General features: G+C 45.6%; 1 protein-coding gene across 1 annotated transcript in view; it reads left to right on the forward strand.

Annotated features, from left to right (window-relative positions):
* The first annotated feature begins 7794 nt into the window (after positions 1-7794).
* COL20A1 (collagen type XX alpha 1 chain) overlaps positions 7795-26852 on the forward strand; it is a 156038-nt gene continuing 136980 nt past the window's right edge. Inside the window, exons 1-8 of the mRNA XM_054980462.1 lie at positions 7795-7891; positions 8611-8721; positions 11734-11877; positions 13727-13879; positions 14878-15072; positions 21455-21610; positions 22369-22488; positions 25963-26127. Coding sequence (XP_054836437.1) covers positions 7795-7891; positions 8611-8721; positions 11734-11877; positions 13727-13879; positions 14878-15072; positions 21455-21610; positions 22369-22488; positions 25963-26127 — 1141 coding nt within the window. The remainder of the gene's footprint in view (positions 7892-8610; positions 8722-11733; positions 11878-13726; positions 13880-14877; positions 15073-21454; positions 21611-22368; positions 22489-25962; positions 26128-26852) is intronic.

The raw sequence follows: 26852 nt of genomic DNA on the forward strand, positions 1-26852 counted from the left end.
AATCTCACAACAACCCTGTCAGAGCCAAGCTACAAGTGAAGAATGACACTTGAACAGCAAGTGAACAGACTCATATGTATCCCTCCCTGTTCACTTGCACTCCACTATGTGATCGAGTGGAGGGCAAGTGAAGCACAAGTGAACAGGGAGGAATACATATGAGGGCCAAGCTACACATGACGAATGACACTTGAACGGCAAGTGGATTGAGTGGAGGGCAAGTGAACAGGGAGAAATACACTTGCCATTCAAGTGTCATTCATCACTTGTAGCTTGGCCCTCAGTCTGTTCACTTGCTGTTCAAGTGTCATTTGTCACTTGTAGCTTGGCCCTTATCTAAGTCAGGCTGAAAGCCAAGCTACAAGTGACGAATTGATCAAGTGGAGCACAAATGAATGGCAAGTGAACAGGGAGGAATACACGTGAGTCTGTTCACTTGCCAGGCAAGTGTAATTCATCACTTGTAGCTTGGCTCTGAGAAAGCTTGACTGAGGTAAGGTCAGTCATGTTGGAGTTTGAACTTGGATGTCTCCAAAGTCCTGGTTTGGCACTTTAACTGACTCCTTTGATTATCTCCTTCTCTTTCTTTGCAGGTTTTTAAACAGAGGCTAGGTGGCCATGTGACAGCAATGCTGATTCTGTGAACCTGGGCAGATCAGGAGGGGGAGGACAGGAAGGGTTGCATCAGTGCTTGGTTCTCGTGCCCCTTTCTTACATGCCCAGGGTAATACCAATCACCACTTTGCGGTCAGGAAACAATTTTCTCCAGGCCAGTTTGGCGAGGGATCCTGATGGTGTTTTGCCGTCTTCTGGACATGGAGCAGGGTCACTTGTGGGGGAGGGGAGAGGTGATTGTGAATTCCCGGCATTGTGCAGGGGGTTGGACTAGATGACCCTGGAGAACCTTTCCAACCTTCTGATTCTATAATCTATGATTCTATGATCTAACCCTTCCTCCAAATAACAGCCTAGCAGCCTGGAGTATTTACACACTCCCTCTCTCCTCCATTTTTTATCTTCACAATAATCCTGTGAGGCAGATTAGGTAGAGAGAGACTGACTGGCCCAAAGTCATCCAGGGTGCTTTACAGAGATTTGAGCCCATGTCTCCATATAATTTTAATTTAATTTAATTTAATTTAATTTAATTTAATTTAATTTAATTTAATTTAATTTAATTTAATTTATTGGATTTATACTCTGCCCTCCCCACATCAGCGGGCTCAGGGCGGATATGTAATTCAGCACATTAGAATGCCAAAGCATTCCCTTTGTACCTCCTATTCCTCCCTAATGTGCAGGGTTGGGGAGAGGACAGCTATTTCTAGTGGGGAAACAGCATGGTGGAAAAGGTGGAAAACCTCGCATAGTACTGTGACCCCCCCCCACTCCCCCATCCAAATTAGGACATCCTTCAATGGCTAGTTTTTCAAAACACAAAAGAATCAGGTGACATGGGCCGTGAATTTCCTTTAGAAAGTAGTCCTGTTGCCATCACAGAGTGACAGTGACCTGTGTATCAACCTGAATGAAAGTTGTTATCTTTACCCTGGAGCAAGCACATCGGTCACGTGTATATCTGATGAGTTCCAGGCAGCCTTAAATGCCAGACTCTTCTTTCAGAAGCAAAGCATGATGGGTAAGGACTAGAGATGGGCACAAACTGAAAAAACCCTGAACCATGTGGTTCATGGTCTGTCAAATTTCATGAACCATGAACTTTCACAAACCTGCCCCTGGCTTGCGAACCGGTTCGTTTGGTTCGTGAAAATGGCACATCCAGGTCAGAAAATCATCACTTCTGGGTCAGCAGAAGGTCTGCAGGAAGTCCATCCCCTGTTGCCTAGGAAACGGATTGATTGGCACCAGGCTGTCTGCAGGGACGAACCAAAAAATGAACCAAACAAACCAGCCTAAAAGTTTGTGGTGGTTCGTCAGAAATGGGATCTGACGAACTGTGGTTCACGAATTTTGATTCGCTTAATTTTGGTTCGTATTTCGGTTCATGCCCTTCTCTAGTAAGGCCAAGAGGCTTTATCTTGATGATGCTCTTCTTTCTTCAGGTCATTATGATAGCTCGTGGGTCCTTCTGGATTCCCTGCATAATGCTTGCAAGTCACATTATGCTACTGGTGTATGGTCAAGGTAAGGCGAAATCCTGTCCTTTTTCAAATCCTATGTCAAGCACTGCAACATATATCTCGACAAGAAAGCTGATGAGGAATCAACAGGTTTGCCATAAGGTGGTATGGTTGCCAAGTCGTGCACAACCAGCAGGAACTTTGGGAACAGGGACATGGGGGGGGGGGCACAGCTGTTGCACGTTTTGTGATGCCACTTCTGTGAAAAACAATAGAAGTGATTAGGAATTGCTGGAAACTCTATAGTAAAATGGTATCACATCAGGCGATTCCTAGAGTGTAGCTGATGTCACTTCCTCGTTTTCCCCAGAAATGACGTCACACTGCAAATGATGCTGGTGGTTTTTGAAATTTACTTCAGAGTTTGCTAGCAGGAGTTCTCCTGATATGAGGGACCTGCCAACTTTAAGAAAAAGGGTTGGATAAATTCTCTCCTTTCTTTGGAATTGCAGGGTACCAGGTTGACTGAAAAGCTCAACAGAGAGCTGGTTTGGTATGCTTGTGGTAGACTAGCACCTGGGAGGACTGTGTTCAAATCCCCATATTGCCATTAAGATCTTGGGGTGACCTTTGGCCAGTTGCTGCTTCTCAGCCTCTTCTACCTTATAAGGTTGTTGAAAACAAAGGGGAGAGCCATGTATGCTGCCCAGCTGGGCTCCTCCTAAGGACCAAGTGAAAGTGGGACAGAAATACAGTTTGTGACAAACAAAAGATGTACATGGATCTCTTGCACATTTTGCCAACTTGAAATAGCGGCTCTGCCCCCTCCCCCCATAAGGATCAGGCCTCCCTACCATGCCAGTTTTATGATCTCAGAGCCAAGCTACAAGTGATGAATTACGCTTGCCTGGCAAGTGAACAGACTCACGTGTATTCCTCCCTGTTCACTTGCCATTCACTTGTGCTCCACTTGATCAAGTGGAGCGCAAGTGAACGGCACATGAACAGGGAGGAATACACGTGAGTCTGTTCACTTGCCAGGCAAGTGTCATTCATCACTTGTAGCTTGGCTCTAAATCTCTCTCTTTCTCCTGGCTTTTTGCAAGAACATACAGGCAGGAATGCTGTGGGCTGAGCAGCAGATCAGGAGAGTATGAATGGAGATCACAAAACTTTGTGTGAAGTGAGCAGTTGTACTTCCTCCCCAGACTGCAGCTCTTTCCCAGTGCCTGCTGCCTGAGCACTCTGCTACATATTAAATTTGTTTTGTTCTTTTGTAAATATATCCTTCAGGATGACTTTATCAAGGAAGAGAATAGCATGGGAGGAGAGAAGAGAGAGAAACTCATCTCTGCATGAGAAATCTTACATGGGCATGCTCAAGTATAGGGAGACACAATGTTATCCGGGAAGCATAGTTTAAAAAGAACTAGCAGAGATTGCTCCTCAGAGAGTTTGTTCCTTTCATCTTTGCCTCTTCAAAGGGGAAGTGAAATTGACAGAGCCTTCAGGGAGGCGAAGATGAAATGAACAAACCCTCTGAGGAGCAATCTCTGCCGGCTCTGTCTTTTAAAACTACTCTCCTGTAGAGAGGTGAAATTTAAACTACGCTTTCCAGCTAACATTGTGTCTCCCTACACTTGAGTGATGCCTCATGTAGAGAGACTCTTTCCATTCTCTTCCTTCTTTTTTTATCCAGTTGAGATAAAGGAAGCTCAGTGGTAGCTTTTTCCACTGAGACTAAGGCAGGAGAGGAGTGGGTTAAAATTTCCCTCTCCTTCTCACAAGGTTCTAACCTCTTGATTTATAGAAGAGACTGTCCTTTGAAGCTGAACCCTGGCATCTTGTTAACTGGAGACCCTGGGAACTGAGGTGGGGATTTTCTGCATGCAAAACATGCGCTGTACCACTGAACCACAACTCCTCCCCAAGCAAGACACCCATCCCACATTAAGGCAGACCCATTTTTGTCCATTTTATTATTTATTTTGTTGTTATTCTATGGATGCAAATGTGTATTTTAGGGTGGAACTTTGGGAGGGCAGGGTTTAGGGAGGGTCAGAAGGACATCAGCAAGGTATAACACCATCGACTAAACCCTCCAAAGCAGCCATTTTCTCCCCTGGGAACTGATCTCTCTTGTCTGGAGATCAGCTGTGATTTTGGGAGATCTCCAGGCCCTGCCTGGAGGATGGCAAGCAACCCTCGTTATCCCCCTTTCCTCCAAAGGGCTCTGGGTGGCCTGTCTGGGCTTGCTTCTTTTTCTTTCTCACTTTAAAAAGGTGATAACAGCACACAGCAGAGAATGGCAACCCCCAAATAAGCCTTTCAAGCAAGTGCAGCGTACTTGCATCCTGAATATTATGGGATGCTGGACAATTTCTTCATCTTCATGTTCAGCTGCCGACATTCTTTTGCCTTTATTTTGGTGAGCCCCGAGTGCTGGCTGAGACCCAAGCTGGGCCAGCGGAAGAAAAAGCTCCTTGCTTCATTGGGCTGTGAATGCCCTCTCTGTTCCCTTGGCTCTCCCTGCGTTTGCTCCAGCTACGCAATACAACTGGCCCCTCTGAAGCTTCCTCCGAGAAAGGAAGGCCCTTCTTTCTGCTCTGGCCTGGGCAGCGGGTGAATCTCTTCTTTGTCTCCCCCTCCGAAGTAATTTCCTTGCAGGAAGCATGAAAGAGATCTCTGAAAGGTTAAGGCTCACAGATGTGGAGCTGAGTTGGTTGCTATGTCCCGTTAGGCTGCTGAGAGGTTATATTCTAGTTGCATCCAGATCATTTCGAAGAACCTCAGAAGCTGTGTTATGGAGCAGTTGGTGCCATCCTAAACAGTTTATGCCCTTCTGAGCCAATAGACTTCAGAGAAAGGCATCAGTCTGTTTAGAGTATGCAATACATGGCCTGTGACTGTGCGAGTGAGTGCATGGGAAGTGAAATGAGGTTCACTTGAGCATTCCTAGATAACCTCCTCCTCCCAGAAGGCTCTGTCAATTTCACCTCTCTAAACAAGGGTAGTTTAAAAAGACAGAGCCAGGGGAGATCGCTCCTCAGAGGGTTTGTTAATTTCATCTTCAGCGCCCCAAAGGGGAGGTGAAATTGACAGAGCTTTGGGAAGGCAAAGATGAAATGAACAAACTCTCTGAGGAGCGATCTCTGCCAGCTCTGTCTTTTAAAACTATGCTTCCCAGCAAACATTGCATCTCCCTACACTTGAGCGTCCCCATGTAAGATGTCTTGTGTATTTCCACTCTAAATAGAACCTAAATAGAACCTTCATGTTCAGAGGCAGTAACCTTCTGAATCCCTTCCTGATGGGGTGGCAAGTGGGGGAGGCTTTTCCCCTGGGCCCTGCTTGTAGGTCTTCTGTTGCATATGATTGGCCACTGTGTGAAATAAGATGCTGACCAGATGGACCATTGGCCCAATCCAGCACAGCATCTCCGATGTTCTTAAGCCAGTGCAATCGCATAGAAATACAGAGGTTTAAAACTTCCTGCTAAAAGCTGCCATTGGCTGGTTCCGCACACGTTGGATAATGCACTTTCAATGCACTTTAGCTATCGTTTGGAAGTGGATTTTTTGTTTTACACTCGAAAAATTCAGTTCCAAATGATCTCTAAAGAGGATTGGAAGTGCATTATCCAACGTGTGTGGAATCAGCCATTGTCTCCAAGGGCAAGCTTAGCCCAAAGAAGCTGCAGAACCGAAACAGCGACTGAATGGAACAGGAGCGAGTCCAAGAAGAGACTGTCCCTGTCTCTGCACGCATTGATTCAGTAGCCTGCCTTTTTTGGGCAAAAAGAGAGCCATTGGGAGGAAGATCCTGGGTCTTGAGTTACAGGTTGTCGGGGGCTGTTATTTACACTTTCTCAGGCTTTGCATTTTTCACACAGGTGGCCTTGGAGCTGCCAGCTAAAGCTGTGCACTCAGCAGAACTGAGTCTCCATAGCTGCCAAATGTCCCTGAAGCTTTTAAAGGATAGGGTTGTTTTTCTGGAATGCCTAGTGGGCCACTGGAGAGCCTGTTTGTTGGGTTTCTGGTTCGCTTGGCCTAATTTTCGAGATGTTTTAAGTGGGTCAGGGCTCGGGATGCCCCAGAATTTCGCAGCTGAGCCATTTTGATCCTGATCCTTCTCATCTTTTCCCCTCATCCATATTAGCAAAATCCTACAGAAAAATTACTGTAAAAATGGATAAAATTTGTGGTGGGGAATAAGCTTTCATAAGTCACAGCTCACTTCTTCAGATACCTGAAGTGAGCTATGACAGCTCATACCCTACCACAAATTTAGTTAGTCTTATAGGTGCTACTGGACTCTGGCTCTTTCCGACTGCTACAGATAGACTAACACCGCTAAACATTTTGTAAAAATTGATATCTTTTTTTTTGTGTGTTGGTGGCACCGATATAAATGGTGTCAAAATGGCATGAAGAAAGGAATTAATTGACAAGGCCAGCGATGAAAACGGGGGAAATGAGAAGACTTGCAGCGACAACTGGTCAGAACAAAAAGTAACAAAGGAAGGCACATGCATACCTCCCTGTTCTGGACTGTATCAATTCAGGGTGCAGGTGCAGGACTGAAAAGATTTCTCCTCCAGAGAACAAAAAGATTCCTTCCACATAGAAATCTAGCACGTCAGAGAGATGACTAGGCAAGAACCATTCTCCCTGACATCGAGTTTTCTATGTGCAGGGAATTTTGTACATGGGAGAATATTAAAACATGTGGACCTCTCCCTATAGTCTTCAGTGGTACAGCTTAGACATCAGTTTGCCATCTCAGATTCATGCACTAATTTGACTGGTTCAGGCATAACACCACACTATAAATTGAGAGCTAAGGTACAAGAGATGAATTACACGAGGAGGAGCATGTGAAGGGAGTTGCAATGTTAGCTGGGAAGCTGAGTTTTAAAAGAGATCGGAAGGCTTTGTCAATTTCCCCTCTCTACAGAACCGCAAAGATTGCTCCTCAGAGGGTTTGTTAATTTCCTCTTTGCCTCCCAAAGGCTCTGTCAGTTTCACCTCCCCTTCTAGGAGGCAAAGAGGAAATAAACCCTCTGAGGAGTGATCTTTGCTGGCTCTGTAGAGAGGGGAAATTGACAAAGCCTTCCGATCGCTTTTAAAACTCCGCTTCCCGACTAACATTGCGACTCCCTTCACATGAGTGTCCTTGTGTAATTCGACTTTTGTAGTTTCGCTCTGAGTGTGGTTATCAAGCCAGAATCTGAAACTGTGGTTTGAAGCTGGCTGGCAGATGAGATTTTGGCCCAGCTGTTGACTTCCATTGTATCTAGACTGGCAGACTGTGGTCTGGGCTCTTCATTCTGTCCCTGGAAGTAGGGTTGCCAAATTCAAGTTGGGAAATTCCTGGAGATTTTGGGATAGATCCTAGGGAGGGTGGAGTTTAAGGAGGGGAGAGAGCTCAGGAGGCCTGTGATTTAATGAGTCCATTCTCTGAAGCTGCTATTTTCTGCAGGGGAACTAGTCTTTGTAGTCTGGAGATTAGCTTTAATTCTGAGAGGTTGGCAACTCTTCTTGGAGGCCACACCTGGCCATAGATGTGAAAGCTTAATGGCTGGTTTGCGCAGTGGAAAGAGGCAGATGCTGATTTTAGGAATAAGTCCACACAATGCTGGTTTCTTTGGAAAAGTAATGGATGTTATTTACGGCTAAAGCACGAAGCATTCTAGCTATCAGTCTAAGCTAGGATGGAGAGAGATACTGAAAGAACACCTCACCCTCTTGGAGATGAGACAAAGCAGCAGGGAGAGAAAGAGGCAGCCGGAAGGAAGGAAGTCCCCGAGAGTAGCAATCTAGCTCTACTGACCCTTCTGGAGCGTTACTGGGTTTGGTACAAAGAGATGTTACCCTATGGTTGCCAACCTTTAGGTGGAGTCTGGCCTTCTCCAAGAATTACACCTGATCTCCAGACTAGTGAGATCAGTTCCCCTGGAGAAAAGTGGCACCTTTGGAGGTTTACTCTGGGTGGAACCACAACCCTGCTGACCTCCCTCCCCTCCCCAGACTCCACCCTCCCCCAGGCTTCACTCCCAAATCTCCAGGAATTCTCTGAATGGGCATTGGCAACCAGAGTTCTTCACTTCCAACAAGATGCAGGAAAAGAGAGTCATTGACAGTTTCCCAAAGCAAATTTAGCCTGCTCATATAGGGACAGATTTGCACATGTAGCGATGATTTGCTAACAGTTGGGCAAAGTAGAGCAATTTTTAATCACATCAGAGGATTCTGGAACATAATCCATAGTTTGGAACCTGCATTATGATTTTTGCAAACTGCAAAGCACATCTACGCCAAGCTACCACTGTGATCCTACAAAACTGACCACATTAGAATGAGGAAGTACAGTAAAACCATGGCATGCCTATTCATGTGCACTTGTTCTGTCATTCTGTAGTTTTCGATGCTCAATTTGAGAAGCATGTGCACAATCGATATTTTCTTGTGTATAGTGTGTGTACCCCTTTCTGAGCACAGTTTGAAAGATGTTTATGCTTTTCTATCAGGATCAAACCGGTTGAAGCTGACAGTCCTGTCGGAAGACAGACTGCAGATGAAATGGAAAGAGACGGAAGGAAACACCAATGGGTACAAAGTCCGTGTGAAGCCTATGGCAGGTAAATGCTACAGAGGTCCCAGCTGTGGGAGGGTTCTCCTTGGAAAGATTCAGGTATAGCCTGGAAGTGACAATGGTAGCTCTAGAAATCATCAGAAACTCTATGGTAAACTCTATGATTTTACCACAGTGTGTCAGGCGATTCCTACAGCTACCATTTTCATTTCCTGGTACAACCATCCCAAAAGTTGGCAATATTTTCCCCCTTTATTTTTACCATAGAGAAACTCTATGGTAAAGTCTATAGTTTTACCATAGAGTTTCCAGTGATTCTTAGAGCTATCATTGTCACTTCCAGATTGTATCTGGGAATGATCAGCAGGAGATCACCTGTAATAAGAGGGTGCATGGCAACCCTAGGCTGGAGTAAGCAGTTGTGTGTTCACTAATGTTTTTTAAATTTCTCTGCTCAAATTTCTGCTCTGCAGCTGAAGAAATAACAGCACTTGGCCTGCATGTACTCTTGGATGCATCTAACGTAACTTTTCCGAAATGTCTCCCCAGCGCTCTCAGGATACTTATCTTGCAGAGGCTGTTCTAAACTCTCAGCAAATGGTGGAATGGCTCCCGGTTGGACTCCTCAGATCTGTTCCACTAGTAGTGGTTCTTTCAAGGAGCCGTCCTCTGACACACGACATTCTTTCAAGCCTCTTATCAAGGGGCATTCTCCTCGTGCTGGAGGAAAGCACCGTTGCTAGCTAAACGGTTTCACTGGATCCAACCCCTTGTATAGTTAAAGGTTTCCATATACGCTCAAACTGTTATTGCCTGTTCTAACGCAGTCAGATGTAGAAAATATGCAGTCTTGTCACTCCAAAACCTTAAGCTGATTATAGGTTTGCAAATCAGAGAAGAACCTCTTCTGGATGCCTGTATGGGCAATACAGCATTCCTGGTGGGTGAAGTAGGTTTTTTGTGATGTCATTCACCCAACTATTTAATTATGTTAAGGTTTTTTTAAAAAATAATTGATTCTTACCAGGCAGTGAAAGGTGTTAACACTTTATATTTAAAACATTTGCTTTGAAATGAAAAGGAGGATGTACTTGTGAAGATAAGCTCCACTGGTTCAGGTCGAGGATCCATCTAGTCTAGTGTTGTTGAGTCAAACTCCATGAAGATGTGTTCATTTGGAAACATATAAAAATATCTGGAAAAGCTCCATTTGTTACATTGATTAGAGTATCAGAACCAAATGGGAATCACAATTAAACATGGGCACGAATAGAAAAAAAATGAACATGGTGTTCGTTGTTCGTTGCCATCCACGAACAACGAACACTGATGAACATGATCGTTTCACGAACATGTTCGTTGTTTATTGTTCATGGGGGCCAGCAAGCTCTCCTCCAGCCATCAAGATCCCTACTGCACTACTCCCAGAAACCCTACTTGAGCAGGCGGCAGGAAAGGTACCAATAATAAATAATAGCTTGGCCCCTGAGCCTGGCAGCAGCCCTGGGACTTGAAGGGGTAGATCCCTACTGCACCACTCCCAGAAACCTGAGCTGAGCAGGCAGCAGGAAAGGTACCAATAATAAGTAATAGCTTGGCCCAGAGCCTGGCAGCAGCCCTGGAACCTGAAGAGGTAGATCCCTACCGCACCACTCCCAAAAACCTTACCTGAGTAGGCAGCAGGAAAGGTACTAATAATAAATAATAGCTTGGCCCCAGAGTCTGGCAGCAGACCTGGAACCTGAAGAGGTAGATCCCTATCCCACCACACACAAAGAAAATTCAAGCTCCAATGCACTCACCCTGTCTCTCTAACAGCAGCTGTCTCTCCCTGAAAGCCAGAGCTGGGAGCCCCCCTCCCCCCTGGTCTTTTCCTCTTGTAACAAATTTGGAGCTCCAGTCCACACTTGGAAGGAAGACCTGCCTATCTGGCTTGACAAACAGCAACGAACTAGGCTTGCAACGACCACCTCTTTGTTTAGAATGGGGCCTCACGAACAGCTTGTTCGCGAACAGCCGAACAGGCTGTTCGTGGGCTTTTTTGCGTTCGTAATGCTGTTCGTGCCCATCTCTAATCACAATCAATACCATTCATTTCATTTGTTCTTACTTAATCTGCAGTGATTCCACAAGAGGCTTCTGTCCCATCGAGCTCTTACATTGATTTGCTGGAGATGAGCCACTGCTGCTATGGACTGCAGGCAGGGGAGGGGAATCTAGCGTCCTTACCAGAGGATAGCAAGGAGAATTGTCAGAAGTACCATTACTGCTACAGTAACAGGATGTGCAGGTTCCTAATGTCTAGAAGCAGTGACATCATAACTCACATCCAGGCCACATGTTCCTCGTCAATCAACAGCCATGGATTGCCGCTGCATCCGCCACCTTCAGTTCATTTGCATCTCATCTCCCCCTCCTGTGCTACTGATGTGCCTGTGTGCATAACTGATGCCACACTGCAGAAAAAAGCAATTCTGTTGCAATCTGGAAATTGCTCTGCACAAAGTTTGAAAACATCAGAGAATTCCTAATGCATCAGTCCCCTGCTGGAAACCAAAGGATGTACTTCAGCGCTCCAAAATCCAGGAAGAAAATTGGATGAGAAGTTTGGAAACACCCGTAATTCAGACTGCAAAACTCTCAGCCCCCTCCCAGTTATGTGGGCTGGTGGCAAATATTCCAGAAGCTTGTAGTTGCTAAACACACTGTGTGTGTGTGTGTGATCAAGTTGCCTTCGACCTATGGCTACTGTATGCATACAAGACCTCCAAAATGTCCTATCATTAACAGCCTTGCTCAGATCTTGCAAACTGGATGCTGTGGCTTACTTTATGGGGTCCAGCCATCTCATTTTAGGTCTTCCTCTTTTCCTAGCATGAAAGGCCATTAATTAGGATTATCTTCTTGCCCGTTGTTAAGTGCCAAACTATGCAAAAACAAGGAGGGAGGTTTTTGCATATACAGGTGCATCGTTACTCCCCTTAGGCACTGGAATCAGCGAGAAATTTCCTGAGTTCAGCTGTTCTCTTCATTGTTTCTCCTTTTCTGCTTCTTACAGGAGATTCGGAACAGGAGGTCATGCTCAAAACCAAGACAGCTAAAGCAACAGTGGGGGGGCTGAGCCCCACAAAAGAGTACACTCTGCAGATCTACATCCTTAACGGTTCCCAAGAGGCTCTCTTTGTCAAGAGGCGGTTTGTGAGTAAGTGCGCTTTTGGCTTTGAGCGTCCCGGTTATCAATGGCACTGCCAAGGCTGAAGGTGGAGGGCTAAATCTTTGTTAGATCATACTGGAGGTTCATGGCTCTAGCAAGACTAAAGCATCAGGGAACGTAGAACAGGGACAAAATACTGGTATGTATCCCATCATTCACCTGGAGCTGCAAGAGAAAGGCGAGAAAGTATATGTATTTTAATAAAGAAGTAAAACATACAGTGCACAGAAAGAACAAAGATCCAGAGGAGTTAGCCGTGTTAGTCTGTAGTTGCAAAATCATAAAGAGTCCAGTAGCACCTTATTCTATCCAATTTTGTTGTAGCATAAACTTTCGAGAGCCTCAGTTGCATCTGACGAAGAGAGCTGTGGTTCTCGGAAGCTTGTGCTACAATAACATTGGTTAGTCTTCAAGGTGCTACTGGACTCTTTACTGCTTAGAAAGAACCAAGTGTTTCCTCCTGTTCCTCTTTGTTTCTGTTGTCCCTTCTGACTCCCAGAAGAATAATTCCTGGAATTATGGGACCGATGCGGTGTGGCTCAGTGGGAGGGTTACCAACAGGACTCAAGACAAATGCCCCATATAGTGGCTTAAAGTGTGGGAAATGGGCAGCTGAAGTTTTTCATGGCATGGAGGTCAATAACGTCCTATTATGCCTCTATTTTTAAAGGGATGGGGTGTTTTTGTCTCCAGGCCAGCTAGCAACTCTAGTTGGTGGTAGGGTTGCCAGGTCCAGGCTGGGAAATTCCTGGAGATTAGGGGGAGTGGAGCCTGCAAAAGGGCAGGGTTTGGGGAGGGGCCCCAGGATGATATAATGCCATAGAGTCCATCCTCCAAAGCAGCCATTGTCTCCAGGAGAACAGATCTTTGTCGCCTGGAGATCAGGTGTAACTCTGGGAGATCTCCAGCCACAACCTGGAGGTTGGCAACCCGATTTGGTGGTCTGGAATGAGGTGGAATGAGAGGATGAAATTGACCTCGTTCCTTAGGAGAGCTGCACTTGAGGAAGAAGAAGGAGGACTGTCTTCACCCTCTCATCCTTTCTCACCACCCCCGTCAACCTGTGCATCTATCCCTCCCACACAGGTCCTATGCTCTTTAGGGCGGGGAGTGTGGTTGGAAGGGGCTGCTGGACCAGCGAGGAATCCAGGAAAATGCTATATTCTCACTGCAATGTCTTCTGTTTTTGTTATTCAATTTTCTGCAATGTTTATGATATATCATGTCTGCTTTTTTCCCTTTTTGCATTATTTTTCTAATTTTTTGTAATCCTAGGGGATAGAAGTGGGGATTACAAAGATGTCTGGTGGGTTAGGGTTGCCAGGCTAAGCTTGGCAACCAGCAGGAGTGTTGAGGGGCAGGGACAGGGGCGTTGTCACACTGGTGATGCAGCCACATCACCACATTACTTCCAGGTACATTCCGGAAAGGGTAGCTCTAGTGACAATGGGGAGCTCTAGGAATCTCCAGAACTCTATGGTAAAACTCTGTGGTTGAACCCAGAAGGGATGTACTGGCACAGAGGCTGGTGATGTTTTTTCCTTTGGGTGTTCTCCCTCTACTGCTCCAAGCGGCAGCAGGACATGGGATGAATCCCTAGGAGATTGTCCTCCGTAAGCAGGCACATGGTAAAGCTAGTACGAAACTTTGGGCCCTTCAGCCTCAATTGCCTCACAGGGCTGCCATGGAGAAGAAAGGGGCCTCTTGTGCTGCCCTGAGTTTCTCAAAGAAAGAACAGGATCTAAAATAATGTGTGGGTTGTGCAAATATTTATTCAGAGAGTTGAACAGTTGGTATGCCATTTGACTCAAATCCACCGATCCTTTGGCTGTTGCAGTTGAAGAACTAAAAAACTTCTCCCAAGCGAGAAGTAACAGAAGGAACCCGACAAGCGCCCCGGAAAAGGCAGAGACGTTCCTGGAGACCACAGCTGCTGAATATATCCTGGAGACTGAAGCCACATTGCCACCTACCAGCGAAATTCTGATAAGTATGTACAAGAGTCTGAGATCCAGAGGAGTTAGCCGTGTTAGTCTGTAGTAGCAGAATCGAAGAGTCCAGTAGCACCTTTAAGACTAACCAAGTTTACTGTAGCATAAGCTTTTGAGTACTGGGGAAGGGGGTATATAAAAAGGAACAGCCAAGCCTTACGTGAAAACCAGAAATCTTCAAGATCCAGAGGAGTTAGATGTGTTAGTCTGTAGCTGCAAAATAGAAGAGTCCAGTAGCACCTTTAGGACTAATCAACTTTATTATAGCATAAGTTTTTGAGAAACACAGCTCTCTTCTTCAGATGCATCTGATGAAGAGAGCTGTGGTTCTTGAAAGCTTATGCTACAGTAAAGTTGGTTAGTCTTAAAGGTGCTACTGGACTCTTTTCGATTTTACAGGAGTCTGAGAGTCTCTTTACACAATCAAAAAGAGTCCAGTAGCACCTTTAAGACTAACCAATTTTATTGTAGCATAAACTTTCGAGAATCTTTACACAAGACACCTCTGTGTGTGTTTGTCAAGTGTAGGGAGACGCAATGTTAGCTGGGAAACATAGTTGCGACTGTAATAAACCTTTGATTTGATTTGAAAAGACAGAGGTGGCGGAGTTTGTCAATTTCATCTTCGTCTCCCCCAAGGCTCTGTCAATTTCACCTTCGTGTGCAATGGCAACCAGAGGGCAGCGAGGAATGGAAACGGGCTGGAGCTGCCTTCCAGAGCCAGGCTTAGACCTGGAGAGGTTCTAATGGGCTGAGGTTTCCCTTCTGGCATTTCACAGCCCCTTCACCCAGCTCCAGTGTATAGCAAAGCCTTTATCCTGCTGCCAGCTCTGTCTTTTTAAACTACCCTTCCCGGCTAACATTGCATCTCCCGATGCGTGTTCTTCACGTGTCAGATGTCTCGTGTAGAGAGGCTCTGTGTATTCTAATATGAGTTTACACACAAGTGCATGTGGGTCCAAAGTGATTGTTCTTCTTGTGATGCTTTGGAACATAGGAAAGGATGAGCCAGACAAGAAAAGGCAAAAAGCAGCCATGCCCAGAAGCAGGATTGAAAACGCCTCCAGTGCAGAGCCAGCGGTGACCCTGGCACCCGCAACTACAACGAGGATAACACCTCTCCCAAGTCAGATGGATTTTGAAATAGACTATCTGCCCCAAGAGAAGACGACCCGGGAAAGCTTAAGGAGAGGTGAGCTTTGTTTCTTAAGGGTACATCAACGCAGCTGCTTTCCCAAGGGGTATGGTTAGAGGTCCATGAAATGTACAAATTCTGTGACGATGCTATTTTATTATTGTATAATTTGTTATCATTTTAACGTATTGCATTATTATTATATGGTGACCCACTCTGAGCCTACTTATGGGGAGGGTGGGCAAAAAAATCCAATAAATGTAATTAATTAATTGATTGATTCCCCTAGTTGCCTGCACTGGTTCCTCTATTGCCATGTCGGCTAGGCTATGTCACTGGCAGCTGGCAGTTAAGGACACTCCAGACGTGAAGTTTGCACAGCCAGAATTATGGTGCAGAGCAGCAGAATGTGGTTGAAAGGCTAATGGCACAACAGTCCTGCTCAACAGATCTCGCCCTGAGACGTTCCCCGGGGCAAGACGGCCTTCCTCCTTGGGAATCAGGATGGCCCGGGAGTGCCCTTGCGTTATTCGAAGAAATTGGCAGCTTCAGACTTTTTGTTTAGCTCATTGCTGAAGATGGCCCAGACTAGCCCAGTCTCATCAGTTCCTGGAAGCCAAGCAGGGTCAGCCTTGGTTAGCACTTGGATGGGAGACCACCGAAGAAGTCCAGGGTCTGCAAAGACAGGCAATGGCAAACCACCTCTGAACAGATCGAGATGGGTAGCTGTGTTAGTCTGTCTGTAGCAGCAGAAAAGAGCAAGAGACCAATAGCACCTATAAGACTAACCAGGGCTTTTTTTCAGCTGGAACGCGGTGGAACGGAGTTCCAGAACCTCTTGAAAATGGTCACATGGCTGGTGGCCCCGCCCCGTGCCACTCAGCAGCACGGAGGGCAATCTAAACTCCCCTCTGTCTGGAGATCAGGCGGTGGGGCCACCAGCCATGTGACCATTTTCTCCGAGGGCAACCCACTGAGTTCCGCCACCTCTTTTCCCAGAAAGAAAGCCCTGAAACTAACACAATTTGTGGTAGGGTAGGAGCTTTCGTGAGGCACAGCTCACTTCTTCGGCTATCTGTGTCTGTGTCTGAAGATGTGAGCTGTGACTCACGAAAGCTCATACCGTACCACAAATTTTGTTAATCTTATAGATGCTACAGGACTCTTGCTCTTTTCCACCTCTGAATGCCTCTTGCCTTGAAAGCCCTCCAGAATTGCCAGCAAATATATATATATATTTATTTTTATTTATGTCATTTATAGTCCGCCTTTCTCACTGAGACTCAAGGCAGATTACGTAGTGTGAGATTAGTACAATCAGTAGCAAGTAGAATGTGTGTTCCGGCTTTTGAAGATTAGTGGCTACTTAGGGTTGGCAGGTCCCCTTGACCTCCCAGCGCAGGGGGTGGGGTGAGGGTGGCACTTACCTTGGTCAGCTCTCTGGTCTGGGATGTTTCTTGCCTCCTGAGCCCATTCTCTGGGGCCTTTTCCTCCCACTGACTAAGTGGGTGGCAGTGGGGGATCCCCTGCTCCCACTGGGGGACCTGGCAGCCCTATGGCTACTAGCCACACCTTCCAGCCAGGGTGGACCTGAGACCACTGTTCTTTCTGAGTGCGTCAAGAGGTGCGCCAAGTACTGCTGTCTCAGAGTCTCTGTACATGAGACGCTGGGGCACGTATCTGTTAAGTGTTGGGAGATGCAATGTTAGCCAAGAAGCAGTTTTGAAAAACAGAGCTGGTGGCGATCGCTCCGGAGGGGACAGATTCTCTCACAGCCCTCTGCCACCTCTGGCATGTCTCCCCTTCTGGAGCTTTTACCCTACCGCCCTCGCTGTTTAAAACTTTGAATTAACCGAGTCTTGGCAGGGCAAAGGCTCCGGAAGGGGAGACGCCAGAGGCAGCAGAGGCCTGTGAGAGAATCCGTCCCCTCCAGAGCGATCTCCGCCGGCTCTGTCATTTAAAACTACGCATCCTGGCTAACATTGTGCCTCCCGACACGTGAAGAGCGCATGTCAAAAGTATTGTGTAGAGAGATTCTCAGTCCCACTTAAAAATCAGAATTGAGAACTCAAAAGAGCCATTGTCTGGGGATTTTGTGGAGAGGACAATGCCAGTAGAAGCTTGCTGGGTGACCGGGGGCCAGTCATACTCTCTGAGGAGAACCATCCTCACAGGATTGTTGTGAGAATTAAATGGAGTGATGTAAATCGCTTTGGTCCCCCATTGGGAAGAAAAGGTGGGTATAAATGAAATAAATAACGTCCCATTTAACGTGCAATGTGCTCAAACTTCACACACAGAATCACATTGTTGGTCCTTCTGTAGTTTGGCCACCAAGGCTGTTAGGATTTTGTAAAATTGGAGAGCCATGGGAGCTTTTCTCAGCCCCTTCAGTAAACCCCCCCTTCAGGGCATGTGCATTTTTGTTACCATATTAAAAGCTCCATCAGAAGGCCAGCAATGCGAGCGGTGGGGAAGGATTTACAAGCACGATGCTATGCTAGAAATCCGTAAAACAGATCCGATCTGATTAAGAGAAAGCGTCAGAATAATTTCACCCCAAAGGGGTATCAGATGAAAGCTGCCATTGAGCTCGGCTGTTGCCAAAGCACTGAGGAAGGGGAAAAAATGGGATTAGAGCATTGATGGAATTGAGTTGACAGCATGCACAAAAATCACGCCGGGGCATATTTTCCTAAGGGGTGGATTGTCTTCATGTTGGGAGGTTGCCACATCAGCTTAGCACACCTGTGGCCTGCACACAACGCAAGCGTCTACTTGACTGTGAAAATAGGAATTACTCTTTGCAATGATGCTCTTCCTTTCCTTTGAGAGGAGTAGCCACTGTGTTTCCATATGTGGCAAGCAAGTTCATACCCTACCCCATTCAGAACTCATAGCTCCCATTGCCCCCCCCCAAGCTCACTGATTGATTGGGGGACCCTTCCCAATGGCCTCTTCTACCTCCCTTAAAGACCTAACAGCATGGGAGGGATGGTTGTGCCAGAGATCAGACCAGCTGTACAGGTTTGCTACAGAATATAAGGGTGACCATTATCCCATCTGCAGCCACTGCCTTGGCAAAGTCAAGCCTTCTGTTCTCAGTTTCAATTTTGCACTCAGAGCCAAGCTACAAGTGACACCTTACACAGGTTGGACACTTGTCAGCTTCCCTCAAGTTTTGATGGGAAATGTAGGCATCCTGGTTTTACAGCTTGGCTCTCCATTACAGCTGCAAGACCAGGACGCCTACATTTCCCATCAAAACTTGAGGGAAGCTGACAAGTGTCCAACCTGTGTCAGGCATCACTTGTAGCTTGGCTCTCAGATATCAACAACAGAGAGCAAGCATGTTATCTGAAGAGCGCTCATCAGCAAAATTTGATGTGTGCTCATTTTATAAGACTACACTGAGGTCACACGAGCAAAAGCTTCAGAGATAAACATGTTCCAGGGCTATACTATCTCAGATTTTGGGTGACAGTCGGGAGCGGTTGCATATTTATTTTCTGCTCCATATTAAAATAAAAAAAAAACTTTTTGCACAGAGAACCAGATGCAAGGGACAAGAGTAGAGATGGGCAAGAACCCAAAAATATGAACCAAAAAAACCCACAAAACAGCCCAGTGCGTGGTTCACGAACCAGTGGTTCGTGGAAGCTCATTTCCATGAACGTCCATGAACTGGTCTACTGGTTCATTTGGTTCCTATTAAAAGGGCAGTTTAAATGCCATATAAAAATGCCATATAAAATGCCATATAAACTTTTCCTGCCACTTGCAAGCAGCAGGTACCTTTAAACTATCAGCTGGCAGGCCTCAGCCCCAGCCCCAGCCCCCCAGCCCCAGCCCCACACTTACCTTGCCCAGCTGCTGCAGCCATTTGAGGGGCAGAACGGCCGTTTTTGGCCTCCTCCACCACCCTTGCGGGAGGAGGGGGAGGACACTGTGGGCCCGTGGGGTGGCTGGGCAAGGTAAGTGTGGGGCTAGGGCTGGGGGCTGGGGTCTGAGCTGTTTAAAGGGCCCTGCCACTTGCAAGGCAGGAAAGGGCCCTTTAAACTGTCAAATGCCTCTTTCCCTGCTGCTGCTAATCGGCCGGAAAGGGGCATTTAAACCCCACGAACCATGAACTGGTTTGTGAACTTGCCCCAGTTCATGGTTCCTGGTTCATGAAAACCCACGAACGACAAACCTCATGGTTCGGTTTTTTTGTGGTTCATAGACAAGAGTTCTAGCATAGCCTTCTTTCCTGATATGTTAGTTTTCTACATACAAAGGATTTGTTTTTGCTATGGAGGTGCAAGAAATCATTTCATAGAATCATAGAACTGGAAGGGGCCTTACAGACAATCTGGTCCATCCCCCTGCCCAGTGCAGGAATGGTCTAAAGCATCCCCGACAAGTATTCCTCCAGCTGCTCCTTGAACACTGCCAATGAGGGGAACCCATCCCCAGGCAGCTGATTCCACTGCTGGATTACCCTTAACATGAAGAAGTTTTTCCTAATGTCCAGCCAGCACCTTCCCTCCTGTAGTTTAAAGCCCTTGTTTTGAGTCCTATCCTCTGTTGCCCACAGGAGCAGCTCCCCTCCTCTAAGTGACAGCTTTTAAAATTTAATAGTCTCCTCGCTGCAGTCAATGACAGTATCAAATACTAAACCTGTACTAACACTCAGCTTTGACTTTTCAGGACACTCTAGGAATGACAGCAATGCTAATAATATGAGAGGCAGTACTGAGTAGTGGCTACAGCACGGCCTCTCAAGGGAGGACTCAAGTTCATATTGCGGCCTGGGCCATGAAGCAGACCAAGTTATATTGGATTAGCGGGGGTGGGGGAAGCATCATCCAGTTCATATACTGAGCTCTCTGAGTCTGGAGAAAGAATGAAAAATAAATGGGATGCGTAAAGGCACCACTGAATAGTTATTTATTTTAAAGATTTATAGGCCAACCCTCAGACATCAAGCTCCTGAGGCAGCGAACCGCAATGACAAATCAAACATTTATAAAACAATAACTGGCAATTCTTCTTCAGCTGTGTAGTGTTTGCAATTCCTTTTTAAAACAAGATTTGCATCCAGTAGCACCTTAAAGACCAACTAGATGTCCCGGGTATGAGCTTTTGAGAGCCAAAAGCTCCTATCCTGGAAATCTAGTTGGTCTTTAAGGTGCTACTGGGCCCGAATCTCGCTCTTCTACCACAGACCAACAGGGCTACCCAACTGAAACTATTTTTAAAACAGAAATTCATATTTGCATCGTCGTCCGATCTGGTCCTTCCACCAAGACGCAAAGGGCAGCATACACAGTTATCTTCCCATCTCTTTTTGCCTTACGGCAACCCTTTAGGCACCCTAGAGTGTGAAACAGTAGCTGGCCAAAGATCATGCCCTGAGCTTCAGGGCCAGCTGGAGAATTTAGCCCTGATGTCAGTCCCTGGCAGGTAAAACCCTCAAGCCCCTCACAGTGAACACACGTTGGTTCCAGCAGAATCAGCTTTATTAGGATCAATGCAGTTCAGGTCTGTTCTCCACCACGGAGCTTGACAGAAGTGACCATTCAGATCGAGCAATCTATGTTATAGTTGATTTTCCCGCGCTTCAAATGACAGTTAAGGTTTTGGCGCGCAGGCCTACAAGAGTTCCATGAGAATCTATTCAGTTATGACTATGAGTCAGGAGCCAGTTTGGTGTAGTGGTTAAGAGCGCAGGACTGTAATCTGGAGAGCCAGGTTTGATTCCCCACTCCTCCACGAAGCCAGCTGGGTGACCTTGGGTGAGTCACAGTTCTCTGGAGCTCTCTCAGCCCCACCCACCTCACAGGGTGATTGTTGTGGGGGTAATAATAACACTTTGTAAACCGCTCTGAGTGGGCATTAAGTTGTCCTGAAGGGCAGTATATAAATCGAATGTTATTATGTTATTATTACACAATACATAATTCCCAGCATCTGGGGAAAGGAGTGAAAGATGGCATCTAGACACACCAAGGTCACAGCTAGCCGAGACTCGCATATTTCTCTAAGATAACAGGCTCCCAAGGAAGTAACTTCTGCAATATGGTTACAGATGACCAGAGAGAGTTACACATCGGCTGATTCCACACACGTTGGATAATGCACTTTCAATATACTTCATCAATTGTTTGTGGTGGATTTTTTGTTCCGCACACAAAAAAATCCATTGCAAATGATCTATAAAGAAGATTGGAAGTGCATTATCCAACGTGTATGGAATCACTCATCAATTCAGTAATAATGCAGTATAGCTTCAGCATATTGTGGCACAAGCAATATAAGAAAAACAGACAACCATGGCATGGCTGTACACAGGTACAACACCCAATCTCTACCATCCTGATCGGAGTGCAATCCTAGGGACGCTTACCTGGTGGTCGCCTGAAGCCCGTTCTCTCTCTAACTCCTCCTTGTGGCTCAGTTTCTAACTTTCAGTGTCACTCGTCTGCAAGGACTGATATCATCTTTCTGGTGGATGGCTCCTGGAGTATTGGCCGTAACAATTTCAGGCTCATCAGAGAATTCCTGGCTGCTTTGGTTGCGCCGTTCAACATTGCTCAGGACAAGATCAGAGTCGGTAAGGAGCATCTTTGCTTCTAGCATTCACATTTTAAAATGGTAAAAGCTCCCGCATCACTTATCTGTAGGATCTAAGGGTGGAAATTCAGGTTACTAAGTACCTAGGGACACTCAAGTGCATGATTTCATGAGTGGTCCTCTATTCACATGCAGGCCATTTATGCTCGGCGCACATGCATGCCACTTTCACGGGAGCTCCCTTTGTGTGATTACATCTCAACTCTGTTTTCTAGGGGGTACTAGATCAAATCAAGCCTGAATTATCTTTAGAAGCTAAAATGGCAAAACTGAGGCTATCGTACTTTGGTCACATCATGAGAAGACAAGATTCTCTGGAAAAGGCAATAATGTGGAAGGCAGTAGGAAAAGAGAAAGACCTAAAACAATAAAAGAAGCCACGTCCTCCAGTTTGCAGGATCTGAGCAAGCCTGTTAATGATCGAACATTTTGGAGGTCTTTCCTTTATAGGGTCGCTATAGGTCGGAGGTCTTGACGGCACATAACACACACACATCCAATCAGAAAGCATTCAGGCATCTCACACCAAATCATATGTAAGCTTCCTTAACTGTGCTGAGGTGTGATGTCTCAAATGAACTGTGGAGAGCTGAGAAATAGTCAGTTCCCCACCTGGTAAACTGGTTTCTGAGATGAAACTAGAGCACTGCCTTTTCAGGGTGTCTATTGGATCACACTGGCAATACACAGACTTCCCTCTGGAAATTTTCTGTTGATTTTTTCTTGTTCTTCTTCCAGGCTTATCCCAATACAGCAGTGATCCACGTACAGAATGGGACCTGAATACATACAGCACCCGGGATGAGGTGTTAGGGGCGCTGAGGAGCTTGCATTACAAAGGAGGAAACACTTTCACAGGTAAAGTGCCTTACTCTCTGTGTTGGGTATATAGGTTTTCCTTGGAAGCAGATGTAGAATGTAAGCTGATAGTCCTGTAAAACCTTCCAAGCTACAAATTTCACAACGTGCCATTCTCACAGCAGATGGGTCTCTTTGTGGCCAATTGATTTTAAGTGTTTATATCCTGACCCTCAACCAGGAATTGGTGCCTGTGGATGTTCAAGTGCAGGATTTTATGTGTTGTGCTCAATGCGCATGCAGACTGTTCTTGCTCGGTGCCCATGAATGCCACTTTCCCAGGAGCTCCCTCTGTGTGATTGCATCTGCAATGAGTCCTTCACTGGGAGAACAAGTACTGTAGGTTCCTTTGACTTGCCAATTTGCATTTCTTTAAGGTGTGAGAAAGTGTCAAGATCTGCATGTCAATGAATGGATGAGGGAGGAAACAGGGATACGTTTAGCAGTTGGGGAGGAACTGATATCGAACGTGTGAATGTATTCACTTGGAGCAAATTGAAGTGTGACTGTGCGAGCGAGTGCATGGAGCAGGGACACCTGAAATGTGGTTCACTTGAGCATACTCAGTAACATGTATTTCTTCCTTGAGGCACATGGCACAAAGCTCTTGTGTCCTCATGTATCTGTCACACATTGGGTTGAGGAGACAATCTCTAGGATTCTGTTCTCAGAACTTAATTTCTAGGTGCACAATTTCAGGCATGGTGATTTCAGGCCAGTAATGAAACGTGTATAAAGAGAGGGGGCTTAAGTCTCCCCCACATTATTATCCTGATCACAAGCAGCCCAGGGCACCACTTATGTGTACTGATGGTATACACACAAGTTTCCTTCAACAGGGCAGTAGCGGCTCCTCAGGCTTAAATTCTCTCTCCTCCAAAGTCCTCTCCAACTTACACTGGTCCCAATCCGAATCGAACCTCCACACATCTTGAAATTAACTTCTTTTTTAAAAATTAACTTTTTATTTTATTCATAGAATTAAAAGCCCCATTAAAAGGGCAGAAAGCGTGAAACAAGGAAAAACGATTTTATGATTTGTGGCTTTGATTTTTAAGAAGATAAATCTGGGGAAAAAGCAAATAGAAGGGAAGCAGTGGTGGAAAAGAAAATTTTGGAGAGATTAAATTTTAAGTATGATGTTTGTTAAAAAAGATAAGTGTAGAGAAGAATGGAAATGAAAAATGTATTATTGTTTTCTTTTATTTCTAAGTTCTGTCTTTTCTTCTTCATCTTGAAATTAACTTCTGAGCATGGAACACCCAGACCATTTCTATTGACCTGAAACACAGAGGTAATGCGGACTTTGTCATTTGTGAATCAGCCCTGAATTTTTCCAATAGAAGGTTACTTTTGCATCAATTGCCTGTGAAGGGCATTAAAATGGTGTAAAAGACAGTCAATCAGAAATGCCAGCAATGAAAACAGGTGAAACTAAAAAGCTCGTAATGATAACATAACAAACAAAAATAAATGAACAAGAGCAGATGTGTAGATCTCTAGCTAGTGAGCACCAGATGGTGGCATTATTCTCTGAGTTTTATTCTTCATGGTTTATTGTGAGCCTCTATCATATTGCTATTTGTGCTATTTTTATGATGGAAGCTACCTTGTAAGCTATTGAGCTGAGAGGCAGGGTAAAAATATCCCTCCTAAAACAAATAGAATAATCAATCATTCCATGCCTTTATTGTCCCTTGATCTGTCGTCTTCTGGAACATTCAGTCCTGTGATCCAGCGTTTCTCTTTAGTTTTGGACAAAGGATGCTAATGAATGAGCCATCAAAGCCAGTTTAGGGGTGAAACACTCACCTGCTTGGGGTGGGGTGGGGTTAATGGAAGAAGGATTGGGCCCTGGGGGCAAAAGAAACAGTTTTTGAATTTGACCATATGAAACTGCCTTATACTGACTTAGGCTGTAGGTTCTTCTGGCTAAATTCTACACAGAGCTGGTGGAAATCGCTCCTCAGAGGGTTTGTTAATTTCATCTTTGCCTCCCCAAAGGGGAGGAGAAATTGACAGAGCCTTCAGGGAGGTGAAGATGAAATTAATAAACCTTCTGAGGAGTGATCTCCACAGGCTCTGTCTTTTTAAACTACCCTCCTGTAGAGAGGTGAAGTTAACAGAGCCTTTAGTTCTGTCTTTTAAAACTATGCTTCCCGGCTATCATTGCGTCTCCCTACACTTGAACATCCTTGTGTAAGATGTCTTGTTAAAACATTATTGCATTTATCTGATTACTGATAGTATTAAAAACCAGAAGTTATCTTGGGGTGGGAGGAATTGCAGAGGGGAAAGGACATCATGGGAAAAAAATCTCTGTGGAGGATGCAAATTCAGCAGCAATGAGAACAAATCAGGGAGTTGCCCCCATAAAGAAGCAACCTACCTGCGGTTAATAAACCAGCTCCAATTAATAGCTTCAAATGCTGGCCCAATAGTTCCTAGCTAACCACAGTTGGTAGGGGATGCAGAGGAGTTAGCCATGTTAGTCTGTAGTAGCAAAATCGAAAAGAGTCCAGTAGTACCTTTAAGACTAACCAATTTTATTGTAGCATAAACTTTCGAGAATCACAGTTCTCTTCGTCAGATGCATCTGTGAACTGTGATTCTCGAAAGCTTATTCTACAATAAAATTGGTTAGTCTTAAAGGTACTATTGGACTCTTTTTGACAGTTGGTAGGGTGGCCCGAGTTCAGACAGTCACGTGAACCACAGTTAGTTTAGTTAAACCGTGATTTCATGTGATGTCTGAACCAAATTAAAGTGTCAAGAAATGATTCCTTTTTTGCATCTGGCAATTTTGGATCTTAGGGCATGGTATGAGTTCCCGGCATGGTGTTCATGGGCATCAGGGTGCCTGCAGACCTTTCCTGGTGCCCACCAAGTGTTGTTAGAAAGCAGGTGGGGCCAGGTGGAACTCTTACCCACCAGCCAGTCTTTTGATTGGCTACTGCAGATCTGATTTACTGGGCAGATTAAAACAATGTTGTTTCAGCTGCCGCTGCCACTACAATGTTCATTTTATTATCTCTCACTCCTCTTTCCCAGTGTACTTTTCAAATGACCCATCTTCTTCCGTACATTTGGGTTTCCTCTGTGTGTGTGGCTCCAGCTTCTGTGGCGGTCATTTTCCTGCTGGCTCCACCTCCTGTGGCAGCCATTTTCTTCTTTGCTTTGCCTCTTGTGTCAGCCATTTTTTTTGCTGACGCTGCCTCATGGGGCAGCCATTTTCTTGTTGGCTCTGCCTCCTGTGGCAGCCATTTTGTAGCTGCACCCACCACCCTGTGTCAGAATTTCAGCGGTGCTGACAGGCTCAATTAGGTTGGGAACACCAGACTTATGGTATAACTTGTGAAGGGAGAATTTCTGCTTTGCCCCACAGGCCACAACCATTTCTTATTTTTCTGCTCTACCATTTGTTTAATGCCCTCCTTTGGAGCCTCCTGCCTTTCATTTTTTCTTCCTTTGAAGGTCTTGCACTGACCCACGTCCTGGAACAGAACCTGAAAGCAGAAGCAGGCGCTCGGTCAGAGGCTGCCCAACTGATCATCCTCTTGACTGACGGCAAATCACAGGATGACGCCAGCCCATCTGCTCAGACATTGAAGAACATGGGAATTGAGATCTTTGCGGTTGGTGAGTTCACATCCCAAGCAAGTTTTGAGTGTTTGTGGGAAATCAATACACCTTACTCAGTCCAGGAGGTGGGGTTAGGGTTAGGGCCTGATCTGAACTGATGGATTCTATGAATGACATTTCAGAAACAAAACTGCATTTTTTTATGGCTCATGTGTTTAGGAGACAGAAACATTGGCCTGCATGTCATGTTCCAAGTTTGTAATGGGCCCATGGAAATGATGGCTAGATCACCCACCTCCTCAACTCCTTTGGTTTGCGATTTTAAAAAATCTTCTCTTGAATGGGTGGGTAAAAGTCTTTAAAAGCACAATTCTAGGGGCCAAACTACAAGTGATGAATGACACAGGTTGGACCCTTGTCAGCTTCCCTCAAGTTTTGATGGGAAATGTAGGCAGCTTGGCGGAATGTTGGACAAGTAACTGTTGAAAAGTCCATTGGACAGCAGTCGGAGAGCCAAGCTGCAAGACCAGGATGCCTACATTTCCCATCAAAACTTGAAGGAAGCTGACAAGTGTCCAATGTGTGTCATTTGTCACTTGCAGCTTGGCCCTAGCACCAATATTCCAAAGAGCTCTTTGCTGTGACTTTCCGAGAACCATTTGGCCTTAACCCTGGGTCCAAATAAGGCAATAAAATCTTTGTTTATGTTTGTGTCAGCCCTCAGCCCAAGAGAGTGCAATTTGCCCCAAGGCCGTCCAGAGAGTATGGCACATCTCAAGGGT

Source organism: Eublepharis macularius, chromosome 5, assembly GCF_028583425.1.
Source record: "Eublepharis macularius isolate TG4126 chromosome 5, MPM_Emac_v1.0, whole genome shotgun sequence".
NCBI classification, from domain to species: domain Eukaryota; kingdom Metazoa; phylum Chordata; class Lepidosauria; order Squamata; family Eublepharidae; genus Eublepharis; species Eublepharis macularius.